The 18,525-nt window shown below is 34.7% G+C and overlaps 1 protein-coding gene across 8 annotated transcripts in view; it reads right to left on the reverse strand.

Moving 5' to 3' along the window:
• Window positions 1-18,525, reverse strand: part of LOC106663561 (TLD domain-containing protein 2) — a 357,519-nt gene that overhangs the window by 135,876 nt on the left and 203,118 nt on the right. For 7 of the 8 annotated variants that reach the window (XM_024224943.1, XM_024224946.1, XM_024224941.1 and 4 more), the window contains one exon: window positions 12,027-12,112. In XM_024224943.1, coding sequence (XP_024080711.1) covers window positions 12,027-12,112 — 86 coding nt within the window. Of the gene's footprint in view, window positions 1-661; window positions 769-12,026; window positions 12,113-18,525 lie in introns of those variants that run through there. The other variant, XM_024224945.1, reaches the window with a different exon arrangement.

The following is an 18,525-nucleotide window of genomic DNA, read 5'->3' on the forward strand; positions in this document are numbered from 1 at the left end:
CTGACGGGTCGAAGAGCCCAGTAAGTGACCAAGGCCCCTCATCAACTCTGATTTTATTGATTTTGAACCAATTGAAAATATGGGGGTTTTAGTACTTTGATATTTTTTATTGTCAAAAAATGATACAGTCCAACGACCTAAAGAAATCATCGATTTTCTTATATTTGGAAAAAGGTGCCGTTTTGTAAATAATAAATATTTTCAATTATTATTTTGTACCCAGGTCTATTAGCAGTTAACAATCAAATCTTTTTATAGAAAGAAAACCGGATTACAAGAATAAAGTTTTTATCAGTGCATTGAGTGGCCTCGATTTGGAGTGGGTGTCTTGATATCAGCCAAGACGATTGAGGCGGTGAGAACATAAACAGTTATCAATTAATAACCGGTTTATACCCATTTAATTGTATAATGAAACGTCGGGGAATAAGCTAGACCCTGAACAAAAATAGAGCGGGGAAGCCGGTTATTATCGAAAACGGGAAAACTCGGAGAGTTTCCGTCGAAAGAGAAGCAAAGTTTGAAAAGTGAAAGTTGTATTTATGCCACAAGGAAACGTCTTGTAATAATAATTTTTTAAATAGGCATTGATTTGACATTAGGTTTTTCTTTGGATAAACTCAACAATGTTCTTTCTCGTTATAATGTAAGACGGACTTACCGGAGGAGTCGGACAGGAGAAGTAGTATCCTGAAAAGACGTTGTCGACGTAGTGGACGCATCCTTGAAATTTAGGAAACGGAAGACTGTGCACAATCATGTCCCGGTAACGACTGGCCTCCTGTGCTCGTACAGGACAAACAGCAAATGACTGTTATCTAATCCAGTTGTCAATTATCGACTCCCGTTTTTCCCACAACGTAGAACGGACGCGCCTTAGGGGACTGTGTGCAGAAAATTTGAAGGGTAGACGAGAATCTTGGATATGGGGCCGAATGTTTACGACGAGAAGGGGGGGGGCTTTTCTGTAATTGTATGTAACTGTAATAATATGAATTTTCATGTTAAGTGTAACTTTGTCCCTTAGCAAATACTACCTATATTAACAAGGTAAAAAATAAACTTACATCTTTCAAGGACAAGCTTTCACATCCTTCAACAAATATTTACTGTGATTGTGATAACAATATGTTAACTGTTCAGAAATGCTCAGATTTACACTTTCTAGCCTTAATGATTTTTATTTTTCAACGAATTAACATCATTATGCCAACAACTGCATTTATCAAAAAAATTATTGTTAATTAGAAAAATATTATATTTTCAAAAATATTGATATTAGTAATCATTAATATAACATGTACGTCATGACATGCATGTACTACTTATACATAACAAAACAACACTACTTTTAACAATATTGAACTATTAGTAATAATTATTATCTTAATACAAACGAATTTAGATTAAACGGAATAACAAAAATGTTTAAATTCGTTAATTTCGTGGTAGGTAACCTAGGGAAGGTCTATGTTTTGCAAAATTTGCAACCAAGGAAACTAATGTGACGATGATAGAGAGAAAAATGTTTCAGGATAATTTTTAAAATGTGTACATGAGGGGGCGTCGGTGGCCGCAAGGTTTAGGTATGGCGCTCATCACTGTAAGGTAAAGGTCCCGGGTTCGAATCCAGTGGCCCTGCATTCAAACCCGACGTACTTACAAATGGGCTTTTTTTCAAAAACACCGGCACCCTGAGGGTAAAATACAAAAATACAATATTGCGCTTTCATTTTTCAGTCTGGGTTATTTCATAATGTAATATTAGGCTAAAAGAAGGTTATAAACTGCTGATGATCCTATGAAATTTCTAAGTCTGACTTAGAGGTTTTACATGGATTTGGAGGCTAAAAAAATAAGTTTTTTCCTTTTACGGAGTTTCGTAATAGCGGAGGTCATATGAATCCCCAGGACACCGATGTTTTTGAAAAAAAAAAGCCCATTTGTAAGTATGTTGGGTTGTACTCGAACCTTAGTCCTTTACCTTTGTATGGAGATGAGCGCTTTGTCAAAGCCTTAACCGACCCCCCCCCCGGATGAAAAACAGTTTTCGTGTCACTTTTATTCATGTCTTTGATAATGTCAATCATGAAGGCTTAAAATATACAAACTCAAAAGAATCCTCCCAATACAGTACCTACAGCTTCTCTCCTCCTGCCACTCACAGGGACGAGGACTCTCCCTAGTAAATCCGGAGGATGATTACCAGAAACCTTCTTCCTTAGGGTGGATATCGACGCCTTAGATGAAAATTGCTGGACTAGGGTCTGATAGTCTTTTAGTCCATAAAACTACGGAGGCAGCTGTATCGAATTCTTGCGGTTTCGAGAACAAATGAGATTTGGTTAAGAAGGATGGACCTTGGACTATGGTGTGAAGGATTTCGGTCTGGCGAAGCTGGATTCTTTGGAAGTTGAAAATCTTGATTGAACACCCAATGTTCAATTCCGTACTACTTGTATTGTTTGGAGTTGCAAGTATGTCTTTTGTCCATGTGCCCCAAAAAACGGATAGCATAGGTTGCTGGAAGAGTTGCAGTAGATTGGAGGCGAGATGGTACGGAGAAAGGTGAAGGTTATTTTTTGGGATATGGTTTCGTTGAGTCTGATCTCCATGTTTTGAACCATTCTTTGAAACAGAAAAAAATTGTCCTGGAGGATTAAAAACTAGAATACAATTTTTATAATCCAAAGCCTCGAGGAAAACACCTCTTACTACATAAAGATTTGGTCTGGTCATCCTGTTTGTTTCAGCTGCAGTCAATTAAAAGTAATGAAATTTTCACAAATCAATAAAAAATCAATCTAACTTTCTCATTGCTATTGGAATGTAATGAAACTTTTTATTGCAAAAATGTTCTCGATTAAACATCCCGACATGTGACCTCCTGGATCAGTACAAAAAAGTTTGATCATGGATATGTTTTTGAGCTGAACGCAATAATTTATTCTGCGTTACCACGCAGTGCGCTAGGTTGAATTATTGTTAGGTTTGGAGGTTGAGGTTAAGAATTGGTTAAAATTAGTGTTTGGCTACGTTGTGTTAGGTTAGGCAGGGTCAGGGTGAGATAAGGCTAGATTAGTTTTAGGCTAGGTTTAGAGACGGGTTCGGTATATATATATCCCTGATTCAATATCTGTCCTGTACTACACTAACCATGACATGAAAGACTACAAATTCTTAAGCCAAAAAGGAAATGAATGCATAGCCACTACAATTACCATTCGCGTCATCGATATTGCGTTACTGGGAAGTGCTTATAGATTGAGTTAGGTAGGGTAAAATTAGTGTTTGTTTAAGTTAGGTTAGGGATAGGTTTCGGGCCGGATTAGGTTACATATCCATGATTCAATATCTGTCCTGTACGATACTAACCACGACGTTAAAGTCGACTATAAATTCTTAAGCCAAAAAGGAAATTAATGCATACCTCTACAATTACCATTCGCGTCATCGATGTTGCGCTACTGGGGAGTGCGTATAGACCGAGTTAGGTTAGGGTAAAATTAGTGTTTGGTTAAGTTAGGTTAGGTAAGGTTAGGGTTAGTTGACATATCCATGATAAAATATCTCTCTTTACTACACTAACCATGAAATGAAAGTCGACTACAAATTCTTAAGCCAAAAAGGAAAGGAATGCATAGCCACTACAATTACCATTGGCGTCATCGATATTGCGTTACTGAGGAGTGCGTACAGATTGGGTTCGGTTAGGGTAAAATTAGTGTTTGGTTAAGTTAGGTTAGGTAAGGTTAGGGTTAGTTTACATATCCATGATAAAATATCTCTCCTTACTACACTAACCTTGACATGAAAATCGACTACAAATTCTTAAGCCAAAAAGGCGAATGCATAGCCACTACAATTACCATTCGCGTCATCGATATTGCGTTACTGAGGAGTGCGTACAGATTGGGTTGGTTAGGGTAAAATTAGTGTTTGGTTAAGTTAGGTTAGGTAAGGTTAGGGTTAGTTTACATATCCATGACATGTTCCTACGTCAAAGGGGAAATGAATGCATAGTAACAAGAGTATCAATTTGATGAGAACATCCAAGGGGAACAAAAATAAAATTTTCTGATGGACGAACAGAAAGTGCAATGTTTTTATAATTACTGAACACGAAAGAGGCAAGCTGCATTGTTGATCACAGAGCTCAATCGTATTATTGGCCTCAATTATTAAAAATAATAATAACAACGTGTTTATATCCACATTCGTTTTATCATTTCGACATACTCACAGTTATTGTTAGAAATAATATGCGGAAAACTAGGTCAAATAAGTTGACTAAGACCTCTATCATTCTTAAATTACAAAACGAATTAAAAGCTCTTTAGTTAGGCGAATCTTTACACCTGGCTGTCAAAATCTATTTATATTGTTTAAAGATTTAGTTTTAATGTAATTTATGTCATAATCTTCGATATGCTTCATGATATTGCCTTACTCTAAAAATTATTTCAATTAATTACACTTATTATTAAAATCTTTTAAATACATTTCCTACTGTGTAAACATTGTTATATTTTTTTCAAAGCGAGTAAATATATAGCAAGTATGTAAATTGATGTAAATTTGAGGTTGTAAATCCCAACGGTCCTGTTTCTAATTTACTAGGGTATCCATATAGGTTAAGCCCAAAATAACTAAAATCAAACGTGTTTATAATTTATAACTAATTTTATTTTATAAAACACTTAATTAAGCCTGATAAAATAAAGGTGTTCATAATATTCGACAGCGGTTTTGAATTGTTTCCAAGACAATTTAATTAGAATATTAATAGAATTCATGTTTAAATATTCAAGATTATTTCAGGGAATCCTTGGTAGTGAGCTTAGGATTTCCTTTTGTAGTTTTTCTTTTTCACAAGGCCAAAGGAAATCTCCAAATGGAGTGAACGTCCAATAACTTGAACAAAAACAGGTTTCCTAATTTAACACATTGTTTTTGGAAAGAAAAGTTTCTTTTCAGTACTAATTAAAGTATACGTGCAGAATGAAATAAACATGTGAGAAAAACTTTTTGGCAAAACTGTCCACAGCAGGGTGGATAAAACCCGTTTGATTGTAGACAAGTTTTATACTATTTATTGCTTGCACTTTGTTTCAGACACCTCCTACGCGGTTCCGTTTGCCTATATGTATATTCACATGTTCTAGTTCGGCAGACCGTGCTCTAATATCTAAGCCTGTTACTATGCCCGTTGTTTTTAGTTAAACGTTATTTAAAAAGTATTGGTTGAAATGAAAAAGCTAGTGTCACGAGCGGGATTCGAACCCACGACCTTCGGGTAAATTCGCAGCTGCTGAACCACTTGAGCTATCATGACTCTTCGAACCACCTGGACACCAACTTCCCACTCAACCTACCTTTCGAATTTTCCCTCCTTTTTGCCATTTTTCACACACTATCTTTTTCATTTCAACCAATATGTTAAATAAAGATTAATTAACTGAAATAAGTTATTTGGTCAATCGACGAAATATAATGGATTTAATAAGTAAAACGAAGTGTATCTTCACTAAAGCTCTCCGTGGCCATTTCATTTGTAGCCGTGAATCGAATCCTGATTACACGACATTGGAAAAATGACAAAAAGGAGGAAAATTCGAAAGGTTGTAGGTTGGGAAGCCGAAGTTCGTGGGTTCGAATCCCGTTCGTGACACTAGCTTTTTTCATTTCAAACAATACCTTACATAAAGATTAATTAATTGAAATAAGTTATTTGGTCGATCGGGCCACGAAATATAATGGATTTAATAAGTAAAACGAAGTATACCTTCACTAAGATTTATTTAAAAACTACTGTACTTTTTATGGGTCAATGAGCTTGGAAAGTACAATAATGGCATTACGCGACTGTTTACCTAATTTTCCCAGCAGTTAGTACTGAGATAGCTTTGATTGTACTAATATATGAAAAATTTTCAAGTATCCGATTTATTCGCTTGTTTAGTTCGGAGTTAACAGTTTTTCTAGAGTATTTATATTAAAATAAATATTCTTGAATAATTACATCAACATAAGTTAATGCTGAAAAGGATTCTCACGAAAAAAAAAAACTGAAAAGAGCCGAATTCTTTTCAGAATCATCTTCTTTTTTATTTATTTAAATTTTAATGTTAAAGAGAAGAGCAAATAAAAAAAATATACCATCCTTCAAAAACGTGGGGGAAGGAATAAAGGAGGCCGGCTGGGAAAAGGAGAGAGAGGAAGTCCTTCCTCCCACGAAATAAATATAAAAAGAAATTGCCGTGGAATCGGACGTCCGACATCCCTCTTTCGGCCTGTTAATTTCCGCCGGAGGTATCGGAAAGATTCCCGGCCGGGTTTTGACCGAAATTCCCTTACCCAGTCACAAGTTGCAGACCTGAATATTGACGTCAATAAAGATCCGACGGTATTGAGAATGTCCAACTCACCCAATTGATCTACCGGCGGAGTTAGGAATGAAATTCACTTTCTGAAATGCTTTCATTCCAGACAGACTTGGACAGTTTTAAATGAACTTTCCGACATTCACTGTTAAAATATTTGAGGCTATTATTTTTTTTTGTATTCTTTATTAACAAAAACAAAAAAATATCATTACTGCCTTAATCATTATAAAAACAGAAAATGTTAGGCGATGTTGGGTTGTGGGATGTGCAGCCATACAGAAAACAGAGCGTAATGCTCAATTCTTTAATTTGACAATGTTTGGAATGATTTTCATTCTTTTTCAAGGCAACACTGGAATAAAGGTAGAGCCGCTTTTGTCCACTTTTTTCCGGCGTTAGCTTTAAAATCGTAGCCGTAATTCGTTTCGAAGTGATAATTCTTCAATTTTTTTCATGCCGGTACTACTCTAATTACGTGTCAAGGGCTATAATTTGATGCACTTTTTAGTTGGAAATCTTTTACTCCTTCCAGTCTCGTCCGATTTCAACCTTCTTTATATAATGTATTCTGTAAACAAGGTTGAAATTGGACGAGACTGGAAGGAGTAAAAGATTTCCAACTAAAAAGTGCATCAAATTATAGCCCTTGACACGTAATTAGAGTAGTACCAGCATAAAAAAAAAATTGAAGAACTCCCACTTCGAAACGAATTACGGCTACGATTTTAATGCTAACACCGGAAAAAAGTGGACAAAAGCGGCTCTACCTTTATTCCAGAGTTGTCTTGAAATATAATGAAAATCATTCGAAACGTTGGCAAATTAAAGAATTGAGCGCTACGCTGTGTTTTCTGTATGACTACATATCTCACAACCCAATATCGTTGAATATAACAGTCATAAATAAAGAGAAAATGTGAGATTAAACAATTATAAACTGCCTGTTTTAGAATACTTTCTTATTTAAACGGTTAATTAGACATCAATCTGAGCCTTGAGGGATTCAACAATGTCAAGGAATTCACGACGTTATAAATTAGAAATAAGGGGCTTAATTTTTTTAATGATTTAATTGGATCTGTTGAGACATGAGGACTCTTTTTTTCGGCGTGTGAAAGTAAGCCGCGTGGAATATTAATTCGGTCAATTAGTGCCAGTGATAATTCAGTGCAATAACGATCAACCTGCAAGATTATAGGCTAAAAATTTTAAGTCTAGCCGTGTTTGGAGTATTGTTTAAGGATTTGATTATTTCCTAAGCCGGAACCTTCTATATCGGGGCTTACCAATCCGTGGAACTCCCAATACCTCCGCGACGAACTTCGAGAAAAATGAATAATTAAAAAAATAAACTTAATATAAATAAATTAAATTTAAAAAACTAATAACAATGAGTAGTTAAAACGAAAGTTTTTTTTTTAATTTTGCAGCATCAGTCATTGTGTTCTCCACATATTTTAGCTCCAAAATAATGCGACCTCTTTTAACAAAGATTTGAATTAATTTAAGAAAATTAATATACCAAGTCGCGGCCATTGAAGTCAAGACTTTTCACTATACGTGATGATTACGATATGGAAAGCAATATAATAAATGTACTTTTTTAAAAATGTAATAAATTACATTAAGAATGCCATGAAACTAAAATAAATTCTAATGTGAATTAAGGAGGTTTCCATTTGTTTTTATTTTTAATCCTGTCTTTATAAATTATAGTTTAATTAATTAAGGGTTTTTAGTTGAGATAAAAAAAAGTCAGTGTCACGAGCGGGATTCGAACCCACGGGATCGAAGTCACGATAGCTCAAGCGGTAGAGTAGCGGCGTATCGAGCCGAAGGTCGTGGGTTCGAATTCCGCTCGTGACACTGACTTTTTTATCTCAACTAAAACCCTTAATTAATTGAAAGATATTATTTGATCAAGCGGACCACGAAAACTAGTGAATAAATTATAGTATTAAATCGATTTAGTCAGCTTAAGATGTGTTTCTGTTTATACGTATTGTATGTAACTGTTAATATGCTGTTAACAATTGCTAAATAAAATAAACCAGTCGTTAGGTGTGGTTTTTGCTAAGTGCATATTTGAAAGAGTTATACATTTTTTTTATTGAAGATATTCTACTTAAAATAGCAATTATTTATAAGAATAATTTATGTTAAATACATCATACTTTGAATTTATTTAAATTGAAATATAATCAATTGTATGATGGTAGTTAATTCCTCTTAATTGGGGCTTTTCCACATAATTGGAATCGATACAGATTTTCCTTTAAAAGAAAACTGCAAAATATCCTTAAATCGTGCTTATTTTTTTTTCTCTCAGGTACAATTTACAATACAGTACCTGCCTTGGGCTTTTCTTTTCATTCTAGTGGGGAAAGTGAATGAGGGCCCCTACCAACGCCGAGATGGAGAATTGGGTCGACGTGAATGTAGACGACTAAGGCTGCCAATCTAACTAGACAGGTTATTGGAAAGGAATCCATTAATTAACGGGGTCGTAAATAGTTCGGTTTCCAACCGGGCCGCGCCTCTTCTGGCTTCGACCCAGCCAACGCACGACTACAGTCGCGACTGCTGATTCCCTATGAGGTCATTTTCTCCTAGACTTGTAAATAAACAATAATACTAGGTTGTAAACTTGATCTATTTAAAAAAATCAATGCTTACATCTTTCAACAAGCTACTTTAAAAAAACCGGCGTTAAAATGCTAAACCCGCACGACGGAGATGAATTGCAGGTTTGTTTTCTCACTGAAGTGTAAGGTTTTAAAAAATGTGCAAAAAACAAAAATTCCGATTTTTTTAAATTTTAAAATATATCAAATTAATTAAAAAAACACACAATTATCCATATAATTTTAATTTTCACCTTTTTTAACACAACTGATAAAGTATTTAATTGAACAGAAGCCTAATAATAAATGGGTTAACTGTACACAACGAAAAGGGTTTCATTTAAAAGGATCCATGTAGAAACTCGGAGGGGAAGAAAAATGTCATTAGACAATTCTAAACCCTTTTGACAGACCCTAATCAAAGGAACCCTACCCGACGGAAGAAACCAGGTGGCAGGACTGTAATGATTAATTCTACCTTGTTATCCGAGCTTTTTTTACATCATATAAATTTTAATTTTATAAATCTTTCAATTATTTGTCTTTAGTTATAAATTTTGGCGATTAAAATGTTTGTTTATCTATATTTTAGACGATTAGAAATATTAAATATATAAATATCCGCCTTTTGTTATGTAAAAATTCAAATTGGCCATTATCTTTATATAATTTTTCTTTTGGTTTTTATAAAAAAAAGTTGATGTTCTCGGAAGAATATTGGTTCGTTATTCGAAAAATACTGCTTCTTTGACGTTATCCGTTGTATTTCCTTATTCATTAGTAATCATTGGGACCTTTTTCCCACAAAAAAGGTGGTTCGAATACCACATAATTGAAGAGTTACTTGTTCCGATTTTTAAAAGAAACAGGGCTGCTGTTATTGTTTACAGTACTGATAGATTTTTTTACGAGCGTTCGCAACAGCAGAGGTGATACTGACTCTCAGGATGCCGCTGTTTTTGAATGTTTATGACTATTGAAATGGGTCGATGGTAGCTAAAATTTGAGGAATATATAAATGAATTTGCAAACTCTATGTGATAATAATGATACACTATGACGATAATGAAAATGACTATGAAAACTACACTTGTTACGTTCGTAAGACGTAACATAGTATAAAAACATAACATTTTATGAGTGTATTGTAGTTGTTTGGACAGAGATGCCTCCTTAATTGTAATGCCACCTAAACTAAAATTGGCGGTGGGTTAATCAAAATTAAGACGGTCTAGGAGTAAAGGAAAAGCGAGGACAGTGTGCGTCGAGACGGATATCCCTACGGCCTGGCCGGATCAAAGAAAATCAACGAAGGCGATCGCGGACCCACTCAACTTCAGAGAAGGTGCTCCACATTCCTAGAAGCGGGGATTTTCAAGCGCCTGGAAAAGAAGCATATCTGGACACTGGTTCCCAGGAAAGTTTAGTTTTAAGGAATGTTTATTTAGATTTTATGATAATTTTAGGTTCATTTAGTGTGTAAGTTTGTTAAAATGTTACCCGTAGAGAATTAAGATCAATCTATGTTTAATGTTTTAGTTTCCATTGGAATAAATGAATTTTTTTTGTTTCCTTATGTAAATATTGCTTTTTATAAAATTAATTTTACTGCTATTGAATTTCCTTTGTTTTATTTTATTTTATTTTTCTTTCTTTACGGTTCGCTGTTTCCGTGTATATAAACAGCGTGGCGCCCATTTGTTTAAAAATTTAATATTAAGTTCATCATTGTTGTTAATTCATTAAGTAACCCCGCCCGTCTCCACGGAGCGAAGCCGGCAAATTCTCGGCGTAAGACACTACTGTTCAATTTCATAAACTCTATATACTTTCTGAAAAAAAAAAGTTTCGTGAACATATTGTAACGTTATTTTTTTAAGTTATTTTTAATCCAGCGGCAGTGCATTCGAACCTGGGACCTTTACCTTACAGTGATGAGCACTGTGTCAACGCCTAAACCGTTGCGGCCACCAGCGCCCTCTTTTTTCTTGTTTTAAAATAGTAAATCATCAAAGCTAAAGATAATTTCTTCCGAACATTTTTTCCATATAGAACTTCACATTTGAATTTAAGACGTGATTAAGGTGATATATTGATTTTGTGTAAAATTTATTCGTAAGACAAAATGTTTTAAAAGAGGGACGATATAATTAATAAATTATTATTTGGAGATCGTGACATGCGGTCTCGAGTGACGTAGGTTTTAGAAAAACATTTTCTTTGTTGTGCCAACGTTTCGATCTTTATTGAGATCATCTTCAAGGCTCGAAGTGTTTGTTTTCTTTGCACGATAAAGGAAATGTTTTTCTAAAACCTACGTCACACCAGGCCCCATCTCACGATCTCGAAATAATCCTTAACGAACGGTCACTAAACACCACACATAATCAATACACTTTCTTTTCTGCCAGATTTGCTGAGTTGGCAGTAAACTAGCGCCGAAGTTCCTTTATACTCTGCACCAACACTTCATTTCCAACTTCATATCTCAATCTGTTCTACTCCCGTTTTCTTTTTCTCCGTGGAAACAATCATTACAAAACCAATGATTAAAAGGTAATCAAGAACGAAGGTAAATAATAAGCCCGTTTTTTTAAAGAAAATTCTAGTGGTTAGGGTGTCCGACTCTTATTGCCACGCGAGCGGTTCTGTGTTCGAATGCAGGCTCATGGCTTTTTATTTTAAAAATAACATGAAAATAGTATCGGATACTGGTTTGACCCCTTGTCCACAAACCGGTCGTTCAGCACTTCTGTGTGACAGGAATTAATTTATTTATATTTAATTAGTCGATTGCTAAGAAATAGGCCTATTGTTGAAAATACAATTTATTTCTTACCAATCAACATATTATTTACTTCCAAAAAATTAGGATGTAATCTATCAAAAAATGATATTTAATGGATAACGTCTGCTGATTACTATTATTAATAATAGAAAACGAGTTTTTTAATATTCCATTTTTGGATCATATTTTTTAACGATAGTTTTTTTTATTATAAAACAATTTTTTTACCTTATAGGTGGTAGTTTTGATGGGTGGACTGGGCTGCATCTTTCGCTCCACCAGGCTTTCCCTACTCCCGCTTTCTCCATCCGTGTCTGAAAAAAGAAAGAAAAAAAATCAGAATTAGGTGGAAATTTGAGGTCGAAGCTTATTCCTTTCGGTCCTGAAGAGTTTCGGATAATCAAAGTTCGCCCGGGAAGTTCAACACTAGGGGGTGGGAGGAAGTTAAATTGAAGTCAAATAATGTATTTCTCTCGACTATCATTTAGCCCGGGAGTGCGTTAGGTGGCGAGTTCGCCTCGGGGTTTAGTGTCGGGGGTGAGGGCCGAGGGCTGGAAGTAGGCCAATTCCGGTGTACAACTTGTCTCGGAAACCTACTTCAACAATACTGAATCTGAGGGGGCTGAATTTGTGCCTTCCCAGTGAATGAGAGGGTATTTTCCCGATTCTTTTAACATTTGTAATATTTAATAACCAAATTATAACGATTTGATTACTTTAAATATTATTTTGATACGATATTTTGATTGATAGCCTGCTATGATTGGTTAAGAAAGCTTAAGAAAATCTATATAAATTATAAAATGCTAAATACGAGCCTTTTTTACTTACACTTTTAACTGGATAGCGAAAAGCAAATTTAGGGACTTTTGTTAATTAATGGGGAACATAATTGACCCAATTAATGCATAAATGCTGGAGTTGAAAGTCCTAATTTTTTATTGCGAAATTAGGTCATTTGGCCATCATATCAATATTATGTTACCCGGTCCAAGGATTTTAGAAGCCTATTTAAAAAATAAGAATATTCAAGCCTTTAAACTTTATAAGTTTGTGAACAACTCATATTTTTTGGATAGACATGCAAGAGAGACAAATTAAAAATAAACAGAGAGCAGTGTATAAATTACTGAGAAAAATATGAAAAAATGAGAATAGTATTAATAATTTATTAGTTTTCGTAGTCAGCTTGACCAGTTAATATCTTTCAATTAATTGAGGTTTTTAGTTGAGATAACAAAGTCGGCGTCACGTGCGGGATTCGAACCCACGACCTTCGGAGATGGGAAATTAGTGCCCGAGAGAATCGAAGTCAAGATAGCTCAAGTGGTAGAGTAGCGACGTATCTAGCCGAAGATCGTGGGTTCGAATCCCGCTCGTGACGCTGACTTTTTTATCTCATGTAAAAACATTAATTAATTGAAAGTATTAATAATGTGGGTAATGCTTAATAGAAAATTTGCATTGGAAATTCTTTTATAAATATTTAAGAAAATGCTTATAAATTTTGAAAAGTCTATATTTCATAACGTTTTAAGACTTATAGGTTCACATAAATTTAATTCATATGAGTTAATAAAACAACATATTTACGTTATAATCGAAAACAATATATTCATAACAAATAATGGTAACTGTAAACATTAATAATTGATAATTATTCAGTTTTATTCATGATTTTATTTTTTATTAAATGAACGGTTCCAGCTGGCCAGATCGAGTAAGCGAGGGAAAATTCTCTTACCTTTTCTCATTGTTATTTTCTAAATTTGAAATTTGACTAGAAATATTTTTGGCCAATGAAGATAATAAGGGTATTCAATCTTTTAAATTTAACAAGGATACATGGACTAGATGGAAATTTTTTTGCGCGACCATTTAGCGTTACCGAGGAGGGTTTGTTACATATCCAGGATTCAATGTTTTTTCAAATTTAAAAACAAATAAAAAAAAGCGAGCGCGAAACGTTTTGTACTATGGTCTGGACAATATCATCGATCATTTTAGATCGGTATGTTAGGAATGGATGGGTAAGGCAGGTTTGTACTTAGGTTAGATTAGGTTTATGTTAGGTTATGGTTAGGGACGGGTTAGGTTAGGTGTGAAGTCCTCGAAGAATTGCATTGACGAAATATCTTTGAACAGATCTGTTTATTTATATAAATAATAATCCATTACATTTCTAGTGGTCTATTACCAAATTACTTCTTTCAATTAATTACTCTGTTTATGTAAGGTTTTGGTTGACATGAAAAAGTTTGTGTCACAAGTGGGATTCGAACCCACGACCTTCGGCTCAATCCCGATTGTGACACTTCGTCAGGATAGCTCAATGTGGGTTCGAATCCCGCGAGTGTCACTAACTTTTTCATTTCAACCAAAACCTTACATAAAAAGATTACTTAATTGAAATAAATAATAATGTTTTCATGAGGTCGAGGTTGTTAACATTAAAATTAGATTTTCCATAATTTGACCACCCAACTTAACACACCTTGAACAACAATACAATCAACAAGTGTTAAAAAATCCTTTAAAAAAGTTAAAATCTACTTATCATTAGAAGCGGAAATGTCGTTTATTTATGCAAAGAAAAGACAAAATCAGGAAATAATTTTCTATTTCTTTTGTTACATTCTTCCCAAACGTTAATAACAATGGATGCAAAGGAAAGATAAGTCAGTAATACATTTTTTACACATCGAAAGCAGTATTGCAATACAATATTTAAAGAAAATAAATGTAATCTCGATTTGAATTCCAATTTCATTCGCTATTAAACGTCCATGCATCCGAAGTTAGATGAGGTTTTTTGGAAGAGAACCCGAGCTGAATTTTTTTGGCCTCTCCATTAAACAATTTGGTAAGTTAACGATTTGCCAATCTTCCAGAAAAGGACATTAAAAAAATGAAAGGTCGTGAGCTCTCGTCAGTCGTAGTCGGCCTTGCCATACTTAAAGGAAAAATAAATTATTTCTTTAGGACGAATTATTTCGTTTCAAAATGTATAATTTATTTCTGGCCCGTTTTCCAGAGATTTTCAAAACCAATGGATAATTTATCTGATGAAATTGAGATTCCATGAAAATCCGAGCTGTTTTTTCAATCACGCTTCACTTTTAGTATAATATCGATCAAGTATGATTGGTAAAGTGTAGTGGTCTATTGTGTAGTCCGCTTAAAAGATCATTCCTTCAAAATATTTTATTTTGATGTATAATCAAGATTATGGTCAAGGGGTAGAATAAAACAAAATTCCAACTTTACCAAACTTTGGGCCCGGGACATCAGACTTTCAAACAAATTAAAAAATTAACTTTTATAACAAACCCAATATATTAAGTAGTTGCCGGTGCCAAAAATCGTTTGTTTTTATAATATAAAATAATTGTTGTTAATTTGTTTAAAAATATAGGCCCTGATGATGACCTTGGAGCCCGGGTCGAAGCTTGGCAAAGTTGGAATTTTGTTTTAATTCGACCCCATGACAATAATACTGATCATACATCAAATTAAACTTCAATTGGTCGATACCTTCTCTTAATTTATTTTATACAACCAAAGGTTTCTAGTGTTGAGTGTTAAAATAAGAACTAAATGATCTGAAAATTCACTGTAAAATTGCTGTACAGTTTCCTTTCAGAGTCAATCGTACCCCCTTCAGTACTTCTACTATCAGACCTGATTCAGCGAGAAATTTGATTATTTGACACATTTGTGTATGAAAGTAAGCACTGAGGTGTATTGGTTTTCTTCTAGCCTTGCATAATATAAAACGTGTTTTTTGAAATACGTCAAGAAACCAGTTGATTTTGAGACTTTTCCTGCTTCCTTTCAAACAGTAAGCTTCTTTACTTTCAAATCTAATAAGGAAATTGTTGGAATGCTTGTGTCAAGTGAGTGATTCGATTTCTTACCTTGATCTTACAGTATGTTAGTATTCAGCAGGTCTCTGTATTTAATTTAAACTATACAAGTGAAGATTTTTTTTGTACTGATAGTTTAGACTTTAAACTTGAGGTGGAGAAATTTGGGTCTAATAACATATGACCTATCGTATTTTGATTTTGTAATAGAAATGTACAATATTATTCAATTGGTTATTGACTGACAAGACATGGGTGAAAGTGAAAAGCCACCTTTATACCCCGAAGGGTGTTTAGTATGCATCCTGTGCAGAGACGTGTCGTAGGGGCTGTTTTGGAATCGATTTCTGCCACCTCCGGGGGGTGCTTATTCGAAAAAAGTCTGCCACTTATCCAAAGCACGTACAAAATGCCTTAACAACCCTCTATAATTTATCATTTCGACAAGTAAAATCCATTCCTTTTGTAAATAGTGGAAGAAAATGAACGCTTTCGTATTTGAGCGAGAGAAAACTGACGATTAAGTCAGTCGTACATTTTCATGGGCGAGGAGGATGCAAGAGGTCCCACGTGTGGAATGCGCAGCTCCCTCGCATGCCGGTCTGGAAATTCCAGTGAAATGAACTTGTGAACTGTAGCGAAGACAGATTTTTATTAAACGCGCGTGCCTTTTCTCTGAAAGACTGCCTGGAGATTTGGTACCGTCGGCTGACATTATTGGCTGGAGAGTCGCAGCTCACAAAAGAAAATGATCCGTCTTTTAATTAAAGCCCGACGGGGGAGGAAGGGACCAAGGACTAGCCCATATTTCTTCCGTCCTCAAAACATTGGCGATAATCATCTTTCGGCTCCAGGTGGATGTAATTACTCCCGACCGGGGCCGAGGTACCGGAAATTGAACAATATAATCCTTAATATTTATAGGAACCGTCTTCTCACAATGCAGAGGAAGGCCATGGAAATCACGAATATTCTAAAGAATGAGTGATATAAAAAATGAATTCACCTAAAATGTTCCAAATCATTTAAACTCAAATAAACTATACAGGGTGAATTGCTACTCGTGCTACAAACTTCTCCAGTAGATTCTTCACCCTAAAATGAACAAAAAAGTTCATATTGTCCATGGTCCGATTCTCAACCATTTCAGAGTAATTTCGCTTTTTATCGATTTTGAAAGATATCACGTCCTGGCGTCGGAAAATCGTGATATCTTTTAATCTAAACATTTCTCTGAAAATCTAATAGCACCGTTGAAATTCCCGTTAATTTTTCAATAAGAAGATGACGGTGGCAAAATGTTTGGGCTAATTTTTTGTGTTTTATTTCAGCCAGAACTACAAAAAGAGTGGAAAATTGTGTAAATCGGAAAGTGTATAAAGTAATCCAGAGTTTCTAATTTTAGTCTCAGAAGGCAGCAAATTTGAGGAAAACTACCTGATTTAATAACGCTTCCAACGCACTCGTCATTTTCTTATTTAGTGGTTGTGAGACCAAGATGTTGATGACAAAAAGAGAAAAAATGGTGGTTCAAGGATTGCTAATGTTTGAGAGTGACTTGCTACTCGTGCTACAAACTTCACCAGTAGATTCTTGACCCTAAAATGAACAAAAAAGTTCATATTGACCATGGTCCGATTCTCAACCATTTCAGAGTAATTTCGCTTTTTATCGATTTTGAAAGATATCACGTCCTGGCGTCGGAAAATCGTGATATCTTTTAATCTAAACATTTCTCTTAAAATCTATAAGCACCGTTGAAATCCCCGTTAATTTTTCAATAAGAAGATGAAGGTGGCAAAACGTTTGGGTCTTTCTTCCTTGACCTTCTAGCTGTTTGTAAACTTCTTAAGCATTACATACTAAATGGGCATTAAATTAAATTAAAAAATTTCAATGGAATTATGATTTTGATTCTCTCTAAAAATTAACGGGGATTTCAACGGTGCTTATAGATTTTAAGAGAAATGTTTAGATTAAAAGATATCACGATTTTCCGACGCCAGGACGTGATATCTTTCAAAATCGATAAAAAGCGAAATTACTCTGAAATGGTTGAGAATCGGACCATGGACAATATGAACTTTTTTGTTCATTTTAGGGTGAAGAATCTACTGGAGAAGTTTGTAGCACGAGTAGCAATTCACCCTGTATAATTGTACCGTCGGTGGCCGCAACGGCTTAGGCGTTGACACGGCGCTAGTCACTGTAAGGTAAAGGTCCCGGGTTCGAATCCAGCGACCCTGCATTCGGACCTGACAAATTTTTTCAAAAACACCGGCAACCCAAGGTACTATATATATAATTGTTCTAATTCTGTTGTCTTCACACACCACAAAGACACTGCGAACTATTAAAACTTTTAGACTAGTTCTTATTAAAATTTTAAAAGCAGTCCATTGATCGTCCCTTGCAATTCTAGTCCTTCCAGTCTCACTCTTCCAGCCGATGGAATTTTGGGACTTATCCATCATACAAGTCTAACGAAAAACGATTTACCATCATGCGTGTATTAGTCATATAACATGAGAACAAACCGCAAGTAACTGCACAAGAAAGAAAAAAATTCAAACATTGTTGAAAACACAACCACCGGTTATATAAAAGACCAACGTTGAAACGCTTTCACCCATTTTTAGAACAAAATTATTTTATTGACTTATTTCTCACGTGTAAACGTATAGTTTATGCGTAGAAATAATTTATCACGAAACTACATCAATTACAGAAAACATCGGGCGAGAAAAATGTGATATGCAATAATTGAAAAAACAGGCAATATAACACAATCGTTTATTAGAGCTAACGAAGAGCGGCTAAAGTCGTGGAATGATTTTAAAGAAATAGTTTTTGGTTATACT

Source organism: Cimex lectularius, unplaced genomic scaffold (genome assembly GCF_000648675.2).
Source record: "Cimex lectularius strain Harlan isolate CLEC.00 unplaced genomic scaffold, Clec_2.1 scaffold100, whole genome shotgun sequence".
Taxonomy (NCBI): domain Eukaryota; kingdom Metazoa; phylum Arthropoda; class Insecta; order Hemiptera; family Cimicidae; genus Cimex; species Cimex lectularius.